This window comes from Anser anser, assembly GCF_964211835.1.
Source record: "Anser anser genome assembly, chromosome: 6".
Taxonomy (NCBI): domain Eukaryota; kingdom Metazoa; phylum Chordata; class Aves; order Anseriformes; family Anatidae; genus Anser; species Anser anser.
The window spans coordinates 25,621,516-25,642,588 of record NC_139726.1 but is presented as its reverse complement, the minus strand read 5'-3'; the positions used below and the strand labels follow the sequence as shown (position 1 = coordinate 25,642,588).

General features: G+C 40.8%; 1 protein-coding gene across 2 annotated transcripts in view; it reads right to left on the bottom strand.

The window, feature by feature from the left end:
- ITPRID2 (ITPR interacting domain containing 2) overlaps window positions 1-21,073 on the bottom strand; it is a 45,117-nt gene that overhangs the window by 6,508 nt on the left and 17,536 nt on the right. For both annotated transcript variants that reach the window (XM_083842788.1, XM_083842787.1), the window contains exons 10-17: window positions 19,175-19,247; window positions 12,905-12,996; window positions 7,954-9,204; window positions 5,390-5,470; window positions 4,893-5,020; window positions 3,885-4,035; window positions 2,717-2,782; window positions 1,579-1,989 (exon numbers count right to left, since the gene is read on the bottom strand). In XM_083842788.1, coding sequence (XP_083698914.1) covers window positions 1,579-1,989; window positions 2,717-2,782; window positions 3,885-4,035; window positions 4,893-5,020; window positions 5,390-5,470; window positions 7,954-9,204; window positions 12,905-12,996; window positions 19,175-19,247 — 2,253 coding nt within the window. The remainder of the gene's footprint in view (window positions 1-1,578; window positions 1,990-2,716; window positions 2,783-3,884; window positions 4,036-4,892; window positions 5,021-5,389; window positions 5,471-7,953; window positions 9,205-12,904; window positions 12,997-19,174; window positions 19,248-21,073) is intronic.

Here is a 21,073-nt window from a genome sequence, read left to right as displayed (position 1 = left end):
AATGCCTCTGTCAATAACTCATCCCGCTGACTCTAATGGGGCTACCGATGGGGCAAGGTATTATTCAGCATTATGAGGTTACTTGTTGAAAGCTGGCATCCACCTCACCTCACTGCCAAACTGTATCCTATTTTAACACCAGCAGTTTTCTGACTGTTAATGCTTGTGGCTAAGCATCATTCTTGGCAGTCTCAGCTCTGGTTATATATGGAGTCACCCAAAGCTAAGCAAAGTAAATATCTTCTTATACTTCCAGCTATTATCTTCAATCAGAACGCCCCTCAGTAATACTCTTCTACTTCACAGATCTCACTGTGCCAGTGTTAAGTGCCTACACATAGCAAAGCCCACAGTGAGTCAGCCAAGAGAACATCTCCACTCGCACAGACACAGCAGTCTTGTGGTCGCACAATGAGTAAAAGGATACCTTATAGTCCAGTACTTTCTGCCTTTTTCTGCACTGGAAGAAAGGGGCTGAAGGAGTGGTAAAAAAAGATCCCTCGGGAATCACAGCTCCTGTTTTATTGCAGGATAAGCCTGCCTCCCATCTGTTTTAAAGACAAAGCTGATCCCAGTTATTCGCTGCCTGAAAGCAAGCAGACCTGGGTGGTACCTCAGCATTACAACCTGGCCTGTTGTATATTCCTGAGCACGGCACCTCTGCTGGCCTTTACAGTGGATTATGGCAGCACCACACCAAAGCTTCAAAGGATGTGCTAAAGGCTAAGGGTCCAATGACCCCTAGCTAAAGGCCAGGCGGTCCCTCTCCAGTGAAAGAGAGGGAATAAAACCTGTAAGTTCTCAACTCCCATTTCTGTACTCACAGCAGAAAGAGCACCACTTTCTCATAGGCACTGCTTTTGAAAAAAAAAAGTTTCTTTTCCCATTTATACTACTTGCCATAAAGCTTTTTGTCATGTCACTGACAAAGCAAGCATGTAATTTTAGTTCTGTTTTTTAACCTGGCCCACAGGAGAAATACCCAAGCACCCTCCAGTTTCATTGACTGCCAATGAAACTGGTCCAACAGCATTGGTTCAACATCAGTCTTGGTGTCTGAAATAACTTCTCATCTGACTTCAGCTTGCTTTACTTACACTCTACAAGTTGTTAGTGGTTTGGGGTAGAGGGACCAGGCAAGTATTTTTAACATTTTAACATTTACTACAGAGTTGTTTTAGACACAGTGTTTCATCAATCAAATGAAATCCAAACTGGCATTTTAGCAAGCAAACATGACAGAGAAATTTTCATTTGCGAATCTGAAATACTGCTGCATAACCAAGAAGTAGAGATGGTAAATTCTTTCTCACCTAGACTTATAGTAGCAACTAGCTATTAATTTGTGTGCTAACCACTGTCACTGAAAAAACATCCACTGCTTTGCTTGAGAAAAAAAAAAGTGGCTTGGACATCTCGTGACACACTGTGAGTCTTTAGGAATAGGGCAGTAATAGTAAGGAGCCTTGGCTTGAGAGGGAATAAAAAACCTTGGTGGAAAAGAGTTACATGTAGTTTGGCTTTAATTTTCCGTAAACACTGTTTGAACATCTTAGATCTCAACCCCTCTCTCCTCACCTCTCGTATAACTTGCTGCAGCTCTTCCTGCTCCACGCTTTTGTGGATTTCATCAACTGAAGGCATTCGAGGGACTTTTTCGAGTTTCTGCTCCACCTCCAGCTTGGAGTCTGCAAGCTCCTCAGAGCTTTCCACCTGCTGTCCAGTGCCTGCTCTCACTGGGGGTGCCGGTGTTAAGGCAACAGAGGCTCGGTACAACTTCTTGCCTTGACTCTTAGACTTTCCCGTTAGCTCAGAGGATCCAACACCAGCTTTTCTACTTGCAGTGGAGCACACTGAGGAGGAATCAGAGTTTCCATGGGAGAATACGGACTCTGTACCCTCTGCTGGTAGAGTTTCCAGTCCAAGATCTCCCAGTCCCAAACCCAGTTCAGACTTCAGAAATGACTGCTCTCGCATAAGTTCCGAGACCTAAGGATTCAGAAAAGAAACAGGCCTGAATAAGCATATAAAAAAGTCAAATACAGACACAGCCATGCTTTCTTGTTATTTATTCAATCACTTACTCATTCCCTCCATGTAAAAAATACGGCTATAAAATAAATATATGCTTTGCCTTTATGACTGTAACAAAGAAGACCATAAAAAGGAATGGGCTCTCTTGAAAGCCAACAAAAATAAGAATTGTGGCAGTTCCCCAAACCACTGACTTTTGCAATACAGATGCACCCTGCCAGAGCCATCGACAGAGGCACACGTAAAGGCTTGATTTTATTTTTCTTTGCTAAAACAATTCAAGTTTTTTTTTTCTTTTTTTTTTTCCCCTGCAGTCTTTGAACTACTACCACTTCAGTGGTTCAGGAGCTTATTCTGGACTCCTAGCATAATCTTCGTAGAAAAATAAGAAATAATTTTCCCTGGAAAATTCACCATCATCAGTCAATAAATGCAACAACATCTCACTTCTGCATATTCCTCTTAAAAATAAACAAGACTTCATAGCTGCTTATACCTATGGTCAACTTTGCTTAGGGGAAAATGCAACTATTTTCAACAGAACTACTCAAGTGAGTAAACTATTTCCAGGACTGTGTGTCAAATGAATCTCCTGTGATCTTTTTTTTTTTTTTTTTAAGATATTCCTTCCTGTTATTTATTTATTTATTTTTCTTAGCCAAACATACAGTATGCTACTTACTGGTTCAATGACATTCAGTGGAGAAGGGCACGATAGATTGTCAGCACTTCTGCTACCATACATACCCTGAAAAATTAAGTTAAGTTAATGCATTGGGGATTTTTTTTTAGAGCTGCCAGAATCTAATACATAAACACACTGTGTCTCAGACAACTTTTGGTAAAAGCACAAACTTGGAACCAGGAAGCAGAGCTGGTTGGAGAAAGTTTATTTCAGTCATTTTTAAAGCTAGCCCTCTTCTATAAAAGGATTTACAAAAAAGAAAAGATATTTATATGTTTCAAAGAATGCAAGCTTGGCTTGGGATCACAGTAATACCATATTTTCCTGTTCTTGGGTTTCAATTTTTTTCCCATGACAAAATACTAAAGCGGAAGATGTGGCCAGTGCTTCTTCTGTAGAAGGGGATTGGCTAAGAAAGAGGAATGAAACCCAGGAAGAACATATAATACTTTCTGTCTGTGCTTCTTTTGTTTGGCTGATGATAGAGTTGCAGCAGGAAATAGAGGAACAGTCTTCTGCTGAGTGAAAAAGAAGAGAAAGATATATCCACACCACCAGACACCAGTATCCTTTCTCCCACTGCTCTTGAGCTTCTGGGAGAGTGTCTGTGCAAGCAGAGCTTCTCCCTGTGTTTGGCAGGGAGTCTTCATCTGAACGAGCTACAAAAAGAAGTGGAAAAAGAAACCTGAAGATGACAACTGGATTTTCCTGTTTTTTGCTCCATGTAGAGCTGGAGGGAACCATATGCTGTTTCTTGGGAGAGAAACACAGTGCCTTGTCTCTCTACCCTCTTTTCACAAGCAAGGAAATCAGTGCAGGGAAATTCCAGAAAGATCATAATCACCCCACAAGGATTTCAGACATGAGCACTACCTACCAAAACTCAGAAATCCCAGGGTCATGAAGAAGAAAAAGAAGAAAGCACTGAAAACCCCAAAAATGTCTTGACATGCATTAATAGCAAGAAAGACCCTCTGATTCCACATCTTTTCCCTAAGATGCTGCCTGAAAACAATAAAATGACCCCTGATAATAGACACATTGTCATCAGATTCCCCAGATGTCATCCCTTTGTAAAAGTTTTAACAGTAATGGTTTATTAACATTAAACTGATGCACGTTACACTGAGAAAACATACAATGCTGTTGAAAAAGTAATACTCACTACGTGTGTTTGAGGTCTGTAAGGGGAAGACATGTGCAGACTTCTCAGCTGGTCTTCTAAAGCAAGTAGACGTTCCTCTAACTGCATCTCTAACTCCTGAAGCTCCATGCGGACAGACTTTCTCAAGCTCTGCAGCTGATCAGCTTCATATCTATACAAAATCCATTACAAAAAGAACAGTGGCATTCACTGCACTCAGCTTCACATTGCAATCGGACTCCATGCAACGGATTTCAAGGTGGAACACAGAAAACGCCTCTTTCACTGAAAATTAGCTGAAAGCCTGAGAAGGAACTAAGGTCTTGCTACACTTATAGAAAGGGAGCTTGGGGAAAATATATCACTCCATGCAGAAAACTAGACAACAGGGAGTATCACAGTTTTTAGCTTTATTGTAGCAACTGCATTTTGGCCCAGACACCACTGTCAAAGTAGGCCAACTGATTTAAAATATATTTAAAGTGAGTTAGTGAAGAGTTAATTCAAATAAAGTAAATAAATCAGCAATTTCAAAAATTGTTCCACATCAGCGGTTCCTGCAACTCATGGTGACCAAACACACGGAGCCAGAATAATGAATGCCATCTGTGACTTGTTGAGTGGCTACTGTGAGTTGGAATTGTAGCATCTGAATGCTACAATTTTTATTTTTTACTTACATTTATACAGATTGGGGGGGAGAAATCTAAACTAAAAATCTTTAAGATTTTTCCTGTCCAATATCCTATGATAAAGTCCTTAAAATCCACAGCTGTAAAATCACTTTCCAGAAAGGGGAAAAAAAATCATCGATTAATGAGAAATAAGGATTAGAAAAAAACAGAAAAAAGACCCTCTAGAATGAAGACATATACAGATGAGAGTAAACAACTATTTTGGCCACAATTCATCTCAAACCCTGTTCATATTGAAACTAGTAAGATTTTTTTTTCTCTGATTTCACAGGCAGCAGCTCATTTCTTGAAGTGCCAAAGTGCTTTCTCTCTTTTAAAAACAAAATCATTTTACCTTTCCTCTTCTGTCATGTGCTGATAAACTGTTGTCTGTTGACGTAACATAGCCAATTCCAAATCCATCATTTGGGTTCTAAATAAATTTAGATTTCGCCTTACAACTTGTAGCTCCTGGAAAGTATTCTAAAATAAATAAATAAAGAGGAAAGAAAATAAAGAAAAGGTGAAAAAAATAATTAAATAAGTCTGGGCCCTATAACCGCATTTGACTAGGTGTGCTCTTTGAGTCAAGCAGAAGCTCAACAACTTCAGAATACTACAGATATTGCATGTTATGAGCTAGCTATAATTCAAGAAAACATTTTCAGTTGTACCATACAAACACATGAAATTACTTCCATGTATTTAGACTAATTCTTTTTTGACATTTAGGATAGAGTCATGTTATCACTTTAGAGCAAAGACCATGCATAGCACAGTCTGTGGCACTTATAGGATGTTTCTTTTTATTTTATTTTGACTAAGTATCATTGTGTGAACAGGGGCACTTACTTCATAGAGAGGTAGAATAGATGATCTCTGAGTAGTGTAACCGGTGGCAGCTGAAGGATCCTGACCCCTCATCACTGGGGACTAGGGAAGAAATGAACAATTTGAAAGAGGAATGTCAACAATCCCATTTATGAACTCATCTTCTCAAATGGTCAGATTCTCCAAAAGCAGTCAATGTTAAAACACAGTCCTTCTGGCACTGTAATTTCCACCACCAAAGTAAATATTGTAACAGGAAAAGGAAATTTTACAAAATGGAAGCACCGGCTCCTAACTGAAGCATGTGCACCAAAGCTCTGTAATGCAAACGTGTTGAAGTTGAAAAAAAGAATAAAAAATTAATCCTGTCTGACAAAATAAGTAGGGATAAAAGCTAAGTTTTCTGCACCAGACATGGGTCCAGAAAATGCCTAATGCAGATTAGTGAAAACTCAGTAGTTGCAATTGTCTTAGCTAAAGACAAAGAGAACAACACAGAAAAGAGAATTGAGTAAATTAAAGTGTCTCATTTTCAAATTGTGATCACAGTCACGTTTGTTGTGGGATTTTCCTCAGTTCTGTGTGTGTGTGTGCGTGTGCGCGCTGATTTTGTTCTTGTTGTTTTATAATCTCACCATATTGCCTACATTCAAAGATCCCTGCTTGCCAATGATCTCTCATGAAAACAAAATTGTTGAAGAATTTCTATTTGCATGTTGCTTCAACATCTGCAGCAACCAGTTAAAATTCAGGGGCTGTTACATGTAGAGACATGGCACAGCAAAGAACAGTGGAAACAGCAAAAACACTTACCTTTTCAAACAAGAAAAAGACAGCTTGTCCAATATAATTTTGAAAGAATTCAAAGGACTATTGACACGCCATGGAAAATTTGAAGCATGTCAATTTACCTAGAGGAGCTTTGCTCAAACATGATCACATCAAGGGGATGGATGTTTTGTTTTTCCTCTCCCAGTTTTCTCTGTTCCCTGTTCTGTTGGGAATTTATCTACTCCTCTTTTTTCCTTCCTAATAAGAGAAGCATATATTTGAAACACCTCAACATTTTCTATAGTAGACGAGTATGCTGTGTGCCAAACTCAGTCTTGTCTGCAGAGAAAAGCAGCACAAGGAAACTATGTATTGGAACAATAGCTTTTCATAAAAATCTCTGTAGTGAGAAGGACCAAACTCTCCAAAATGGAACTAGTCTAGACAAATTACTCTGGAAGCAGGATGAGTGGGCTAGGAGCTGTTATTATCCCCTCTGAAACTGATGTTGTTTTTGTTGATGTTGATGTTGTTGTTGTTGTTTATTATTATTATTATTATTATTATTATTATTATTATTATTATAATCAGCGTGAACATGAATTCTGGGTGTAATACAGAGGTTTCTTCTCCAGCAGCTTTAGTTAGCATGGTGTAAGTAGTAACACTGTACCCTGACACATAGCAAGGCTGCAGTTCATTCACACAAGGGAATTTTACAAAGAAGGTCAAATTCTGCAAATGCTCGCTCTCAGGCACGCCTTGAGCAACGGCTGACTTAAAACCCCTTTGCCTGCAGCTTTCCACTGCAGTGCTGTGTCACAATACCAAAGCTCACTCCATGAAGCAGGGGCAGCTGATATAACCAAAGTCAGGCTGGACTAGCCTCAGGTTTTTGACAAGTGGCAAAATAAACAGAAGAAAAGGGATGTAAAAACGAACACCACAGCCCACCACCTCCAGTAGGGAGCAGAGAAGTAGATGTTTGTAATTAGATAAAACCCACAGAAGTCACTGAAGCTCTACCACTGCATATTCTTCATGTATTCATATATCAACAAGCAGGGTCTGCAAGTGCTCTGCCTATATAGCCACCTGCAGCAGCTTGCAGACTAAGTTGGATCATGAACTCAGAGAATAGCAGTACAGAGGTGGTGGAGAGGGGACAGTTGGTAATCAGGAGGGAAGAGCAGAAGGTGTCACAGAAACCAGTAAAAAAAATGTGCTTCATTTTAAAGCACTTCTTCTCTCATCTCAGGTGAGATGGCCAAAATTTCACACGTTGTGACAATACTGATTCTTTATAAAAGGCCAATGACTTCATGTTGACTAGATGAACACCCAGAGTTGAACATCCAGAAGGCTGGCAAGAAACAGCACAGACATATGCATGGAACAAACAATCATCACTGACATTATTAATGAAGCCATTGGACTTGCAATGAAAAAAAAATCATTCACAGAAAAGAGACAGATTAAAGTATCGTTAAAGGCAATATGTATTTTCAAATCTAAAGCTAATGACTATCAACTTAAACTAATAGCTGATGAAGCGTACATTGCTCCTCTCCCCCACCCAAGAATCAACTGCAACAAGAAAAAGATCAATGCAAAAATAGTGGAGCACTGGAGACAGGATCATTTGACATGTTAAACAGAAGTTCCTGAAAGAAGCAGCAAACCAAACTTGCACAAGATGTCCTTTTTTTCCTGATCTCCCACACTACACAAAAGAATATTCAGACTAATGTTTTGGTTTTATAAAGATATACTAAGAAGCCCCTTTGCCCGGGGAAATTTTTTCTTCCTCTTACCTGTGAGAGGTTCTGCAGGGAGTTTCGGATGTCATGTAGGACTCGGCGCAGTTGCATCTCCACGGTGGAGGGCGGGTTGATAGCATGAGGTCGATGAGGATATCCAGAGTGCCTTGGAGAGAAGGGACAGCCGAAGGGGGAAAGCAAGGAGCTGAAGGAAGAACCAGAGATGCTCGGGACACTGTGGGTGCTCAGTGTCCTCATGTGCTCACAGAGTGGTCTGTCCTGCCACTCAGTGGGAAGGGAGTGGAGGGAGCATGTTGAGTGGGACATGTGTGCTGGCGTGTGCAGTGGGCAGCTCTGTCCCCTGGTGGGACTGGGCTCTTCAGACAGCCTGCGGGGCCCAGCCTGGGGAACTTCTTTTTTGGAGGACGAAGGTGCAATGAACAGCGTAGATTTGCACACAGGCTGGCTGGCAGCTGCCTTACCCTCCTGTTTGTCATCCCCGGACGTCAGTTTTTCATCTTCCTCCATACGTGTGTACTTGTAGGTGAAAGAAGGAGGACCACACAGAGTCTCTTTTCCGGGAGCTAACTGGACGTTCACAGAGGACACCACTTTCACTGGATTCAGTAATGCAGTTGGGAGAGACTGAGACCGCCTTAGAGGATAGCCCGATTCAGCAAACCATTTTCTCTGCTTCCTCAGGAGATCTTTTGACTTAAGGAAAGCGCGTCCAGCCCTGGAATCAGATGTGCTGATGATCCTCATCTGGGCTCTTTGCAAAGCAACATGAACCCTGTCCACAGAAGATGGGGAGGAGCTGCCACCTTCCAGAGACTCCAGTGACTTGAGGATATGGTGCGTTTGATACTGAGGAAACTCAAATACATTGTCTTTGTCAACATCACTTTCATCACTGCCTTCCTCCAGCAGCTCCAGTTCTTTTTGCTCACTGGAAACATGTTCCTCTTTAGAGCTGACCTCTCCTGCAACTGTCTTCGACACATAAGATGACTTGCTTTCGCCTCCATTTTGTTCAGTTTCATAGTCATGGATTTTTTTATCATCTCTCCTTCTGTTTTCAGAATGTGCCTCTACCTTTCCTTTCTCTACTTGAGAGATATCATCCTCTTCATCTTCATCATCCTCCTCTTCTTCCTCTTCATCTTCTTCCTCCTCCTCAAACTTATTGAAACAGGGCAGTTCCTTGGCTATTGGTGTCTTCTGTTCCTCACTATGTGATGTCACGGTTGTCTCACTGTCACAGCTGTCAGCACTGCTTCCCATGCCTTGCAAAGACTCCTGAACCTAGGAAAGATTCAAACCAGCAAATGGGTGAACATACTGGAGACTGGTCTACTGTCTTCTCAGGAAGTCAGGCTAAGAGTCTAAGTCCATATCCATTACGCATTATGGTAGAATAATTCAAAATGATTTTCATGTGCAGGAGAAACAGTGAAAGAGGACAAGGAAACCATAGTATCAGATAGGTTAGAAGCATACTGAAGTATGGCACCAAAAGGAGATGGTTTTGAGAAAGGGAAAATAAAAAGGCAAACCATTCACACAGTTTCTTGATTTGACAATAAACTCTTTATTACCAGAAGAACAGAAGTGGCAGCAGTAAAATTCTAGTATTTAGGTAGCAATGACAAAGGGATATCAGGGTGAAGGTACCGTGGTACGTCCCATATATAAAAGTTCACACTCAGCACTGAAACCAAGGGTTGTGTTAGGGAATGCACACAGAGAAGTGAGAATCATGGATTCTCCCGCACCAAGAATGAAACACCAAGAGTGGGAAAAAACAGTCTGCCTATATACACAGCCTGTCTTAAGTCACAGAATTGTTTGATGCTGGGAATCTAATAATAGGCTTCTCATCTCCATTGAAGACAATCCAGCACTTTTACCCTATTCTCCATTTCTTTTTCCTAATACATCTTTCCCTTCTTATTATAAACTACATTTTAAATTCCTTATTGCAGAAGGATGCATTTCCCTATATACTTGATCAGAGCATCAGTATAAGGCAGCTGTTAATTTAATAGGGAAAAAATGGCAGGAAAAGTCTATGGATTGCAAAGCATATTCCTTAGGCCAGTCTGATTGACAGGTATATTTAGAAGTGGGCACAAATTTTTTGTAAGATATGTGGTATAAAGTACAGTCTTGAAAATTTACCACAGTTTACACATAAACTTACACATAAATTTAAAGAAGCTTTACTATCTCTAACTTCTGCAGTTCTCTCTGCTGTTAGGATACTATTAGTTCCTTCTAGACAGAATATTTATGGTGTATATTGCACAATACTTCCGTCTCCAACCATCTAAAAGAGAATTTCAGTCACAAAGGTCGTCATTGTAAATATGTGCTTAGCACTGCACTCACTGACACAGCCACAAATTAGTATTAAAGACTGTACAGGTTCAGATACTGTTCAAGTCAAAGGTATGACAAGAACAAAAGACTAATGTCTAGATGAAATGAGGTGTGCTACAAACGTGTATCTGTCTCTCTAATTCTCCATCACATTGTTTACTTACAAGTGAGGCAAACAAAAATTCAAGTACTTGGATGGAGAATTTTTCTAACTTCTTTGGTAACATGAAACTCCCCTGAAGAACATCCTACCTTGAAACCAAAATATCCCCTAGAAATCTTTTTTTGGCTGTCAAGGAAGAAAGGAAATATGATTCCAGTTTGCCAGTTTTCTCATGAGTTCCAGAGGAATGCTATAGCTGCTAGAGTCAATTATTTAACAGTAGATGGCACTAACTTACCATACACCCCTCTGTATCCCCTTCATCTTCTTTTCATAGGTTCTCTTCACTAGCTGCCAAGTTCTCTTATTCCCTAGTCTCATTATTCATCCGTATTTTCTAAATTCAGCTCAGTACTTGGTCTGAATAAAGCAGTGACAGTGGCAGAAGAAAGCCTAGCAACTCCATGGCACAAATCTCATGCAGTCTCAATATATCTTTTCAAAACAGCATAATAGAAAGCAGAAAAATCTCATCACTTTGCAACCAACACAAACTCCACCAGGCTTCCAGTGAAGAGGCGTTTAGTTGCAACGCACTTTTAATGGACTCTTTATCAGGTTGTAACTGATATAAAGATCAGGAGTGACCAATTCTAGTCTGAGACTCCTTCTAACATGCTTCCCAATTTCAGTGTAGCCCCAGTTTAGTACAGAGTAGAACCAGTATCCCAGATTATTATGTTCATTACAGAAACTCATGCTCATGCTTTTCTTTGTTCTCTCTGTTGCTTTTGGTAAGTGTAAGTTGATGTTTATTGGAGACACAAAGACTAGACCTGTCTTGTCTTCCATTTTGGTACTCAGCTGGCAAAGTACTAAATGGAAAAGGACAGAATACCAGTACCAAAACTGAAAAGCAAACGGTGGTGGATGGGGAGGATGGGAACCTCCTCCTAGTAAGTGCAAAATGGCTTTTAAAATGTGTTTGGTGTGCCACAAGGAAAGTCACTGTACTGTAAAAAAGCTCAGTAGCTGAAAGCCACAGAAATGACGTTACTGGTGATACCCAAGCTTCCATTGTATTCTCTCAACTGTGGTTTAGGTCCCAGACAGCTACCCAATGGCCTTGCGACCAGGATCCATCTCGAAGTTTTCTCTGGCTGATTGACAGGACAACCAAGGTATGGTTAATACTGTGTGAATGACTTACGAGAGGCAGAGACCACCTCTCCTAGGTATCAGGTATAATGCTGAGCACATGTACGTATTGATCAGTCTCATAAGCACCTGGCTAAACAAAAGCATCCCTCCCTTAAGACCTGAGAGCTCTGGTCAGTGTCACTGCAAATTCCAGAACTGAGATCAAAGCAACTGGAACAGGAAAGAATGTGGGAGCTTAAGACTGACTAAATATTAGTACACCTTCACAGTAAAGTTAGTATGAAATTGTTTTCACATTCTGTCTGCTGCTAGCTAAAAAAATAAATGAATAGAAAAGCATGTAAAAAATGAGTGGGAAGGCAAAAACGATGCAAGAAATTAATGATCACCAGAAAAGCTAAAGTCTTTCATTACCTTAAATCTGCTCACTGCAGTCATGAGAGGAATGGACTGCAATTCTGGAGCATGAGCCAGTGACAAAAAATATACCATGAACAGCCCAGACGGCCAACTAACTGCATCTTGGACTGCATCACCAGAGGAGTGGCCAGCAGATGGAGGGAGGGGATTGTGTCCCCCCTGCTCTGCCCTCGTGAGGCCCCACTGGGACTGCTGCATCCAGGGCTGGGGCCCCCAGCACCAGAAGGATGTGGGACTGTTAGAGCGGGTCCAGAGGAGGGACACAAAGATGGTCAGAGGGCTGGAGCACCTCTCCTATGAAGACAGGCTGAGAGAGCTGGGGATGTTCAGCCTGGAGAAGAGAAGGCTCTGGGAAGAGATCATTGCAGCTTTTCAATACTTAAAGGGGACTTACAAAATGGAGAGCAACTTTTTGCTTGGACAGATAATTAAAGGACGAGGGGAAATGGTTTTAAACTGAAAGAGAGGAGATTTAGATTAGATGTTAGGAGGAAATTCTTCACTCAGAGGGTGGTGAAGCACTGGAACAGGTTGCCCAGAGAAGCTGTGGATGCCCCATCCCTGGAGGTGTTCAAGGACAGGTTGGATGAGGCCCTGGGCAACCTGATCTAGTGGGTGGCATCCCTGCCCGTGGCAGGGGGTTGGAATCTTTAAGGTCCCTTCCCACCCAAGCTGTTCTATGAATAGAATACAGGAAATACTGAATTTAGAGCTTATTCCAGGCCCACGTATACTCAGATTCTCCTATCAGAAAGGCTTTAAATTTTAACATAGGGTAAAGGACTCAGCAGATCCAGTTCAAAAATGAAAAATTTTATCAGGACTGGGACTGGCAGTCATGATCAAGGAGGTCAAACACCAGTATCCCTCCTTCCCTCCCCTGGTCTCTCCTCTACCATACTTACAGGTAATATTTCAACCCCAATACGGGAAACTCACCTGAAGCTGATTAAACGGAGAGCAGTCTGTGGAAGAATCCTCAGCAAAGCCACTACTATCTGAGTGCTGACTAGCAGTCCGTAACAGCTGATCTGCTTAAAACAAAGCAAAACCCAACTGTAATTCATTTACAGATCATAACTGCTTAAGCCCAGTCACACTCAATACACGCTTTCCTTTTACATCAAAGTAACACAAGTAGATAGCACAATTCCTTTCCAAACTCCCTTTTGAACAATTCAGAAAAACAACCTCTTTGTTTCAATCATACGAAGTGCAAAAGCTTTCTTCATGCAAAACTCTACTTGTGAAACTTCAAGCAGTAGTGGAAGAGAAACTTTTTTTTTTTTTTTCTGTGCTGTGGAAAAAAGTCTGCTGATGTTGCCACTGCTGCAGTTTTCCTTCCACAAAACTGAATCACTGGTTAATTCACATGCATTCAGTGCCACAGCTGCTTTTGCATTGACACGTACAGGTTTGCCAGCCCTCCTGATCAGAGTGATAAAGGAGCTCACGTGTCTCCTGCCAGCCCACACCATCCCATGCATCCAGTGGAGCAGAACTAGATGAGCAGAGAGCAGTGCCCAGGACGGAGAACTGCTAGAGATGGTCCCTCACTGGTTTGGTGGACAAACACAAAACATCCCTAACACACTGACTGGCAACCTGCCAAAGCACATTCCCAGCATTCATTTTGTACTCCAGAGATAAGATCCTCCTTCTTGCTCCTTTCTACCCACATTAGGTAAGTGTTTAAATAGCTTAGAGAGACTCCAGACTCCTCAGTGCTACCCAGGAGTGGTGTCCTCTGATGCAAGCCCTACACCACAGAGCTCCTTGGCCAGGAGATCTCAGTAAGCTCCGCAGCACGGTGCTGTGTGGCCCTGCATTCTTCTCCACTGGACACAGGAGGCACTTCTCACGTTCAGGGTTTACCTCACACCCCCATGACCATGGCAGCCTGGGCAACAACCACATCTCACCTCTAGTCCTCAGCAGACCTGTAAGAGCTTGGGTATGGGATAAGACCCCAGCGGCCTTTAGCCCCCACACCCTGCTGCCCCCTTGCCCTGGTGCAGAAGCTTGCTGCTCTGCTCTCGGCGGCTGAACACAGAATTTTGCCCCGCATTCCTTCCACCACTTAACTGTCATCATATAATTAATCCCAGTTCACAGCTCAATGCATTGGAATGTATTATGAAAACTGTTTTGAAACTACTGGATATTCAAAACTATTTTTTTTTTATATTAAGTTTGATGAACATTTCACTCATGCAGAAATAAAAGCCTGCATAGGTACAGAAGCAGGTGAACGACAGGATAGGGAAACTGCCCTTCAAACTTCTTCATCGAGGATTTCATACAGCTTTCAGGGAGTGCCTTTCAAATTGTGCTGCTACTCTGTTATCATGGTAGCCACAATATCCTGCAATGATAAACAACTTTTTTTTACCACAAGGCAGACATCCCCACCCAGCTCCCAGTGAAGACAATAGGGATTACTTCACTTAGACCAGACCTGGCTCATAGCAAGCACACAATACAATTTACACTGCTGAAGGAGCATGCTGTGTGCAGGTTGCTACTACATCTGGGTCTGGTGGGAAGCTGCCATCTTCTCTGAGGTAAACAGTCACGTATTTTGGCCTCCTCTCTGTTTCTTTTCCCATTTGGTGATTTTTTATTTAAAAGAGAAAAAAAAAAAAGAAAAAGAAAAGAAAAAGAAAAAAGAAAAAGAAAAAAAAGAGAGAAAAAAAAAAAAAAGCATTAGCCCTGAAAGCCTTAGCTACAGGAGAGAGATACCAAATAGTTCAGATAAAGGAATTCACCGGTGTGTGCACTGGCATCTGGTTTCATGTGCGTGGAATTTATCACTGCTCAAGAAAAATATTGACCTGCCTTTCTATTTCCTTTTCAGTCATACATATATACAGACATAGATGTACGTGCTTTGACAGCCTTGCATGACAGACACTGCCAGTTAAGTGGCCAACCTAGCCCACTCATACCTGCCTCATCGCCTTTATCCATGGCAAGAGATTAGTGCTGTATGAACAGCTTCAAACTGCCTTGGAGCCACCTAAAGACACATTACCTTAATGTAGCCATCCATGCCTGCTGCAAAGGTGCCAGGATGTTTTCTGAACATTTTAAAGCAAATCAGAGAAGACATTTTCTAAGTATGATTAGTCTTCTTCTACCATAACCTACCTTTGTCTCTTGCACATTCTCAGAATTCTCCTCTATACGACTACCATGTAAATGCAGTAAAAACTTTTAACAAAGAGGAATCTCTACTACTTTGGTAGTAAAATGATAAGGTTTGGCTCTGTAAAGATTAGAAATATCAACTATTACATTGGGCTATGCTGATATGTAATGGCATCCACCCTTCTTGTCAAGTGCTGATCCAGATGTACAACCTGCTCCACGGCACCTGGATGTCTCTCAGATCCAAGCAGATGAGGGGGAAGCATTAAAATAAATAAATAAAAGGTACCAAGTTACATTCAGATCGTGGTTAAAATGCCTCCTGGCAACACCAGAGTCTTAAGACAAAGAGATGCTGATCAGACATGGCTCCCCTCTCTTTACACTGAACGCAGAAAACTCTGCATCAGAGGCTGATATATAATAATATACTTTTCTCTAAAAGTGTAAGGAAAGTGTGGGAAGAGGAACCATCCAAGATGAGCAAAAAGAGAGGGAAAAGTCAAACTCATGTCCCAGTTAAACTGAGCACAAAATGAAAATGTCCCTTGGATGATTGCTTTAAGTTGTACAAAACATTAAAATATTTTTAGGCATGGAATACATGCCAGAAAAATGCAGGTATTCAGAAACATAAAAGATAAGCTGTCAAAGTTCTAAACAGAAATAGATGATGAACAGACAGGTCTGTGGTTTACCAAAAAAAATGAAAACAGAATAATTAGAGAATCATTATCAAACAATGAAATAATTCATTTTTTGTAAAATAATATTCAACTGCCAATGGACTGACAGTCTCACAGATCCAAACAGTCCGATCAAATAATTGTCTTATGTGTTCTGCGTCACTCTACTGCTGATGCAGAAGAGGAGAAATGCACAGAAACTAACTGTGAAGCTCTAGCAACATCTACGTTTCTTTCATCTGCAGTATTGGTAAAGCTCTAATGCACTCTGTTTTTCATGAGGTTATTAATAAATTGACACTCCCCAACTTAGTTATGAAGTATTCCGTTCTGGGATTAAAGACTTGCTGCCCTGTTTTCCCATATTGATCACACATGGCACCCCAGCACTAGTCCTGTAGGCTGCACTCCTGCGGAAACTCTTCAAAGTCTCCAGGGATTTCTTAGCTTCTGGATATACGAACACAGATTCCTGCGAATTCTAAATCTGTTCCAAATGTTTTCTTCTCACTCCCCCATCTCCTGTCTACTGTGGAGCTGCACCCACTAAGAGCCATAAATACAATAATATGCTAAGGACAGGAAGTGCTGATGATGTGCTTTCTTCACTTGTAAGGACTTAATTTTCAAAACTAGTTACTGTTTTTGAATATCTGTGTCAGATACCACAAAAGAAACAGGTCTGGGGCTATTCAAAATTTCACAAAGCTGCTGATGGCAGCAACCAAACACTCACAATTGACAAAGCCCTGAGAATACTTTGTTCCGTACATGTTGTACCTATATTTGTCCTGTTTGTTGGGCATTTTTGGAATGGAAGGTACTGCTGTATAAATGTCAGGAAGAATTTTGTTTTTTAACTAAAGAACTTTCCTTCCAGATAACTTTGTAAAAGGTGTTTTTTTTCTGGATGCTTTTGTTTTGTAATGTTTGTTTTGTTTTTAATAGTGGACATTTAATAGCACTGTACGCTTACAGTGCAAAGCAACTGAAGCTTACTCCTTAAAAAAAAAAATAAATAAAAAAAATAAAATCCATGAACAAAAAGATATCTACATTTGAGCTTTGCAACAGCAAAGAACAGAATGCCATTTCTGGGCCTAATGGATAAACTAGTTCACCTACTTTAGGTTTCATAACCTAAAAAGTACATCAAAAAGTACATGATCCAGAATTCTTTGTATCCCCTATGACATGTTTCACAAAGATACTACTGCAGCAAAAGAATCATTTGGAAGCCACTTTGAAAAAATATGCTTACCACTTACAAGCAAAGCTAATGTGAAACATGCTGTAATGGGAAGCCTAAGCTGCAGCACCCTCAGTGCTTTTCAAGCATATGTTAATACTCTCCAGGCTGCTTCAGTGGTGAAGACATTTTTTTAATTCAAATACTTCACATCTTATTATAGAACCTCTTCAAATGCCCTTCCAACTGCTGTAAAAGTCAGAGAAAGCATCCACAGCTCTCTGTGTAGAAGTAAGATGACACTGCAAGGTTTGTAACATGCTGTATTGAACAGCACTAACCCTGCTAATTAACACAGAAGTACCCCTACAGGAGGAAAAAAAAAAAAAAAGTATTGTTATTCCAACAGAGGAAATAATTATCTGGAACAAATTTTCATAGATGGGTGCTTATGTACAGCACAGCCAATACCACTGGAAGTGGTGAGTCTCTATGAGAATCATCAGCCGAAATCACATTGTAACAGAAGACCAGTGCTTGAGTGTCAAGCTGATCCCACCTCTAGTGATTGCTTGTAAGAGCAGAATTACACATTCAGACACAACAAACAGCATTTTCAAAGAGTGACCACTGACACTGGATGTCTTTCAATTTGGCGAGCACCTGCTTCCTGAGAAAGCAAAATTCTACACTGGCCATGTTGAACAACCTGCAAAAAAAACTGGCTATTTTGAAGTTTCAAGTAAGTTCGCACCAAATGCTTTACTTCTGGGCAATTTCACTGTGACCTGCATATAACAACATCGTACACTTTCTACATCTTCCAGGTGAAATAAAAAATTGATCCCAAACTGATTTTTAGCAAACGTGCAGGCTTGCCATCAGCATTGATATCCACATAAGACAATTTACGTGAGAACTCTTGGCAATACTGGAACAAGGACAAAGTGTCATTGCTACTCTTTGCCAAGTGTATTCAGAAACAGGTAGGATATACTAGCTGGGAGACACAAACCAGCACGCCCTGCTCCTGCCACACTAGAGATCCACTGCTAGACCTGCTAGGTACCTTTCAGCACGTATACACATGATCATCTAATTTTTATTTTTTTTTTGCTTGCATGGAGAAAGAGGGTAAGGTATCTACAGGGAACCAAAGCCACAAAACTAGCTTTTTAGAAGAAGAAAAATATATCTATATTTTTTCTACTCCTTGACTACAGCTGCTAGTTCCATAAGTCACCTTTCTCTGAAAAGAATACTTGCAAGTGCAATGCTGTGTTGAACAAAACACTGCTGAATTTGTAGCACAAGCTATCCCTAATAGCCTGTCATTAACCTTCAGCAGGTTCAGAGCATGCTCAACCATACTAATGTAATTCAGCTGACAGTTCACAAGACTGTCAGTTCATTTATTGAAAGGCAAATAAGATGACCTCTGTGCCTTAAGACCAGTTTCTGTGCCTCTCTTTAGCATCTTACACAAATAGCTAGTCATGTTTCACCTAGACATTGCAACAAAGCTAGGCATGTAGCTAAACGCAACAAGATCTAGTTCTTTAATTACACATATCAGTTAGAGAAGAGACTTAATTTTCCAACTTTGGGTAAAGGCCAGTGACAATCAGAATATTCATCAGCCTTGTACCTCTCCTGAGCCGTAAAATATAAATAATAATTTGAGATGAAAGCACAGACTGCGTGAGCCACAAGAGCCAGTGCATTTTGTCACACCAAGGAATATGACTTCCATGTGGGTGCAGAGACACTAGTCTTCTCTGCGGCCAGCCTTCAGATGAAGCAGTAGCACATAGGCAAAAGCTGGACATACCATGCAATTTAGGTTTAAAACAATATAATTTTAGTTTAAATAGGTACCTTAAATTACAGGATTTGCTAGGGAAAAAAAAAAATCCCATACAATTTGAATTAACGTTTCAGTTTCTCTGAGCTATCATCAATGGCACAAAAGTGAAAACAGGCAGTGAGGTTACAGCGCTGTCATCCCGCCTGTAATTTGGTTGCCGCTTTGCAGTAACGTTCTGTGATTTAACTGAAATGGAAACACAGATCTCTCTTCTCTTCTAAAGAGAAAAGAAACTTTAGAAGTCTCAGATTTCAGCATTTCAGAAAGGGAAGCAGTCTCAGCACGCTGCTGTTTCCTGGGAGCTGCAGTCTACCCACCTTTCCTTGACTTGGTCACCGCCAGCTGGTGAGAAGCTGGAACGTGTGGTAGATCTCCCTCTGTACTCTGGATCTATAGGGAACAGAAGATGAATATGTCAGGTCAACTGGAATGTGTTCCTGGGTTACTCCAGACTTCACCAGGGTACTACTTGTGGAAATACTTCTATTTTGTCTTCCACAAAACAGGAAGATAATGTATGCAGAACCACGCAGATTTCAACTGGGAAACATAAAACTAAATGAAAATTAATCTTCTTACTTAATCACTTTGTGAAACAGCCTTATTAAGAAAGCAGTTCTTAGACAACTTCTCAAATGATGAAAATAATATGCCTAAAATCTCAACAGGAAGGCCTTTGTTTAGTTCAAAAGCTATAATACATTTTATTTGGGGGGGCAACAGATGGAATCCTCATGGTTCACATGCAAGTCTACATGCACAAAACCCCCAATGCAACTACTCCCTAACTCTCCCCTCTAATGGGCTGCCTGCCTAATTTCAAAATTGCCAAACAATGACATTTTTGTTTCTAATTTTAATTAGATTAAAAATGCAAAATCAGCATAGTAATAGTTTAAAGCCCAAATTAGCATTTGGTTAAAGAAGATACTCTATTTGCATTGATATCATGTATAGCAGCCACAACAGTACATTTTCTCAATTAGAGGGATTTTGAGAAGTACTTGGCCTGAACTTTTCACCATTAATAAGCAAACAGCATTACTCTTACACAATAAATTGGAAGACTTATCCTTTAGGAGACAAAGGCTGTTTTTCAGAGGTAAATGACTATTTTGCCCAAATGCAGGGGAGCAGAGAAGGGACTCACCATTTAAGTTTAGGAAAAGTGTCTTTTTTAAAAAATTAAATATCAAAACAAACAACAACAACAACAACAAACGGGAACAGCAAGTAATCTTACAAGCCCTTTGATCAGACCGGCCTTCAAGGGAAGATGTCTTGATTTTCTTAAGCCTCCCAGTTTCCGATGGCTAAATTTGCAGCTTCTAAACCACCAAGCCTCTTCTCACCTAAATACCTTCCACCTCCTGTCCTAGGCTAGGAGACAGCACCCTGACCATGTCAGTGGCACCGCTAGATGAGCGTGCAGAAGCACTCCCCTCTCCTCCCGTCCCTTCAGCCAATATCAATGCTGGTAAATGACCTCCGTGATTCTAATTGGCCATCTCAGGAGAGGGACTTTGGGGGAAATCCTGCCCTGACTCACCCCCGCAGCAGCTATCTTCACAGCGACAGACTTCCTAAGGGCGCTCAAACTGCCAAGGCATTTGTCGGCATGCAAAGAGCTTCCTTGATATATCTGTCATCTTTCTTAGGCATATGAATGCACTCCAAATCAAGAGAAAAGGGTGGGAGTTATTTTCACTGTTTCTAGTACTGTTTATTGTTCATTAGACCCTGCTTAGAGATGAACAAAAATAAAATCAAGCTGCCAGGTATTGTTCTAAAGTTTCTTTAATAAAGCTGAATCCCTCCTGCCAGGGATCTGAAGGCAGTTGATATGTATATATTAGATTGCATAAACGAAATTCACCACAACTCCATCCCACACCACATATCATCATGCCAAAACAGCTGTGTTTATGTACTGGCATCACTGCAAAGTGTGTCAACCAAAACTCTGCAAATGCATTGCATTTGGCTTGTGCAGAGTTTGGTAAGCCTTCTTCCTTCCATAACCCTTTATAGTCTAACTTACTTTGAAAGAAAATTCTGTGTTTTTTGTTTTGTTTTTAAAGTTGTTTCAACTTCACCTAAAAGTGCCAAAATACAGTTTTCTCCTCTGGGATATACAAAACCGGTCCAACTATTGAGAATGCAGCAAAAAGCCATCACCACTCACACTCCTCCCATTTTGCCAGCACAAACATCTG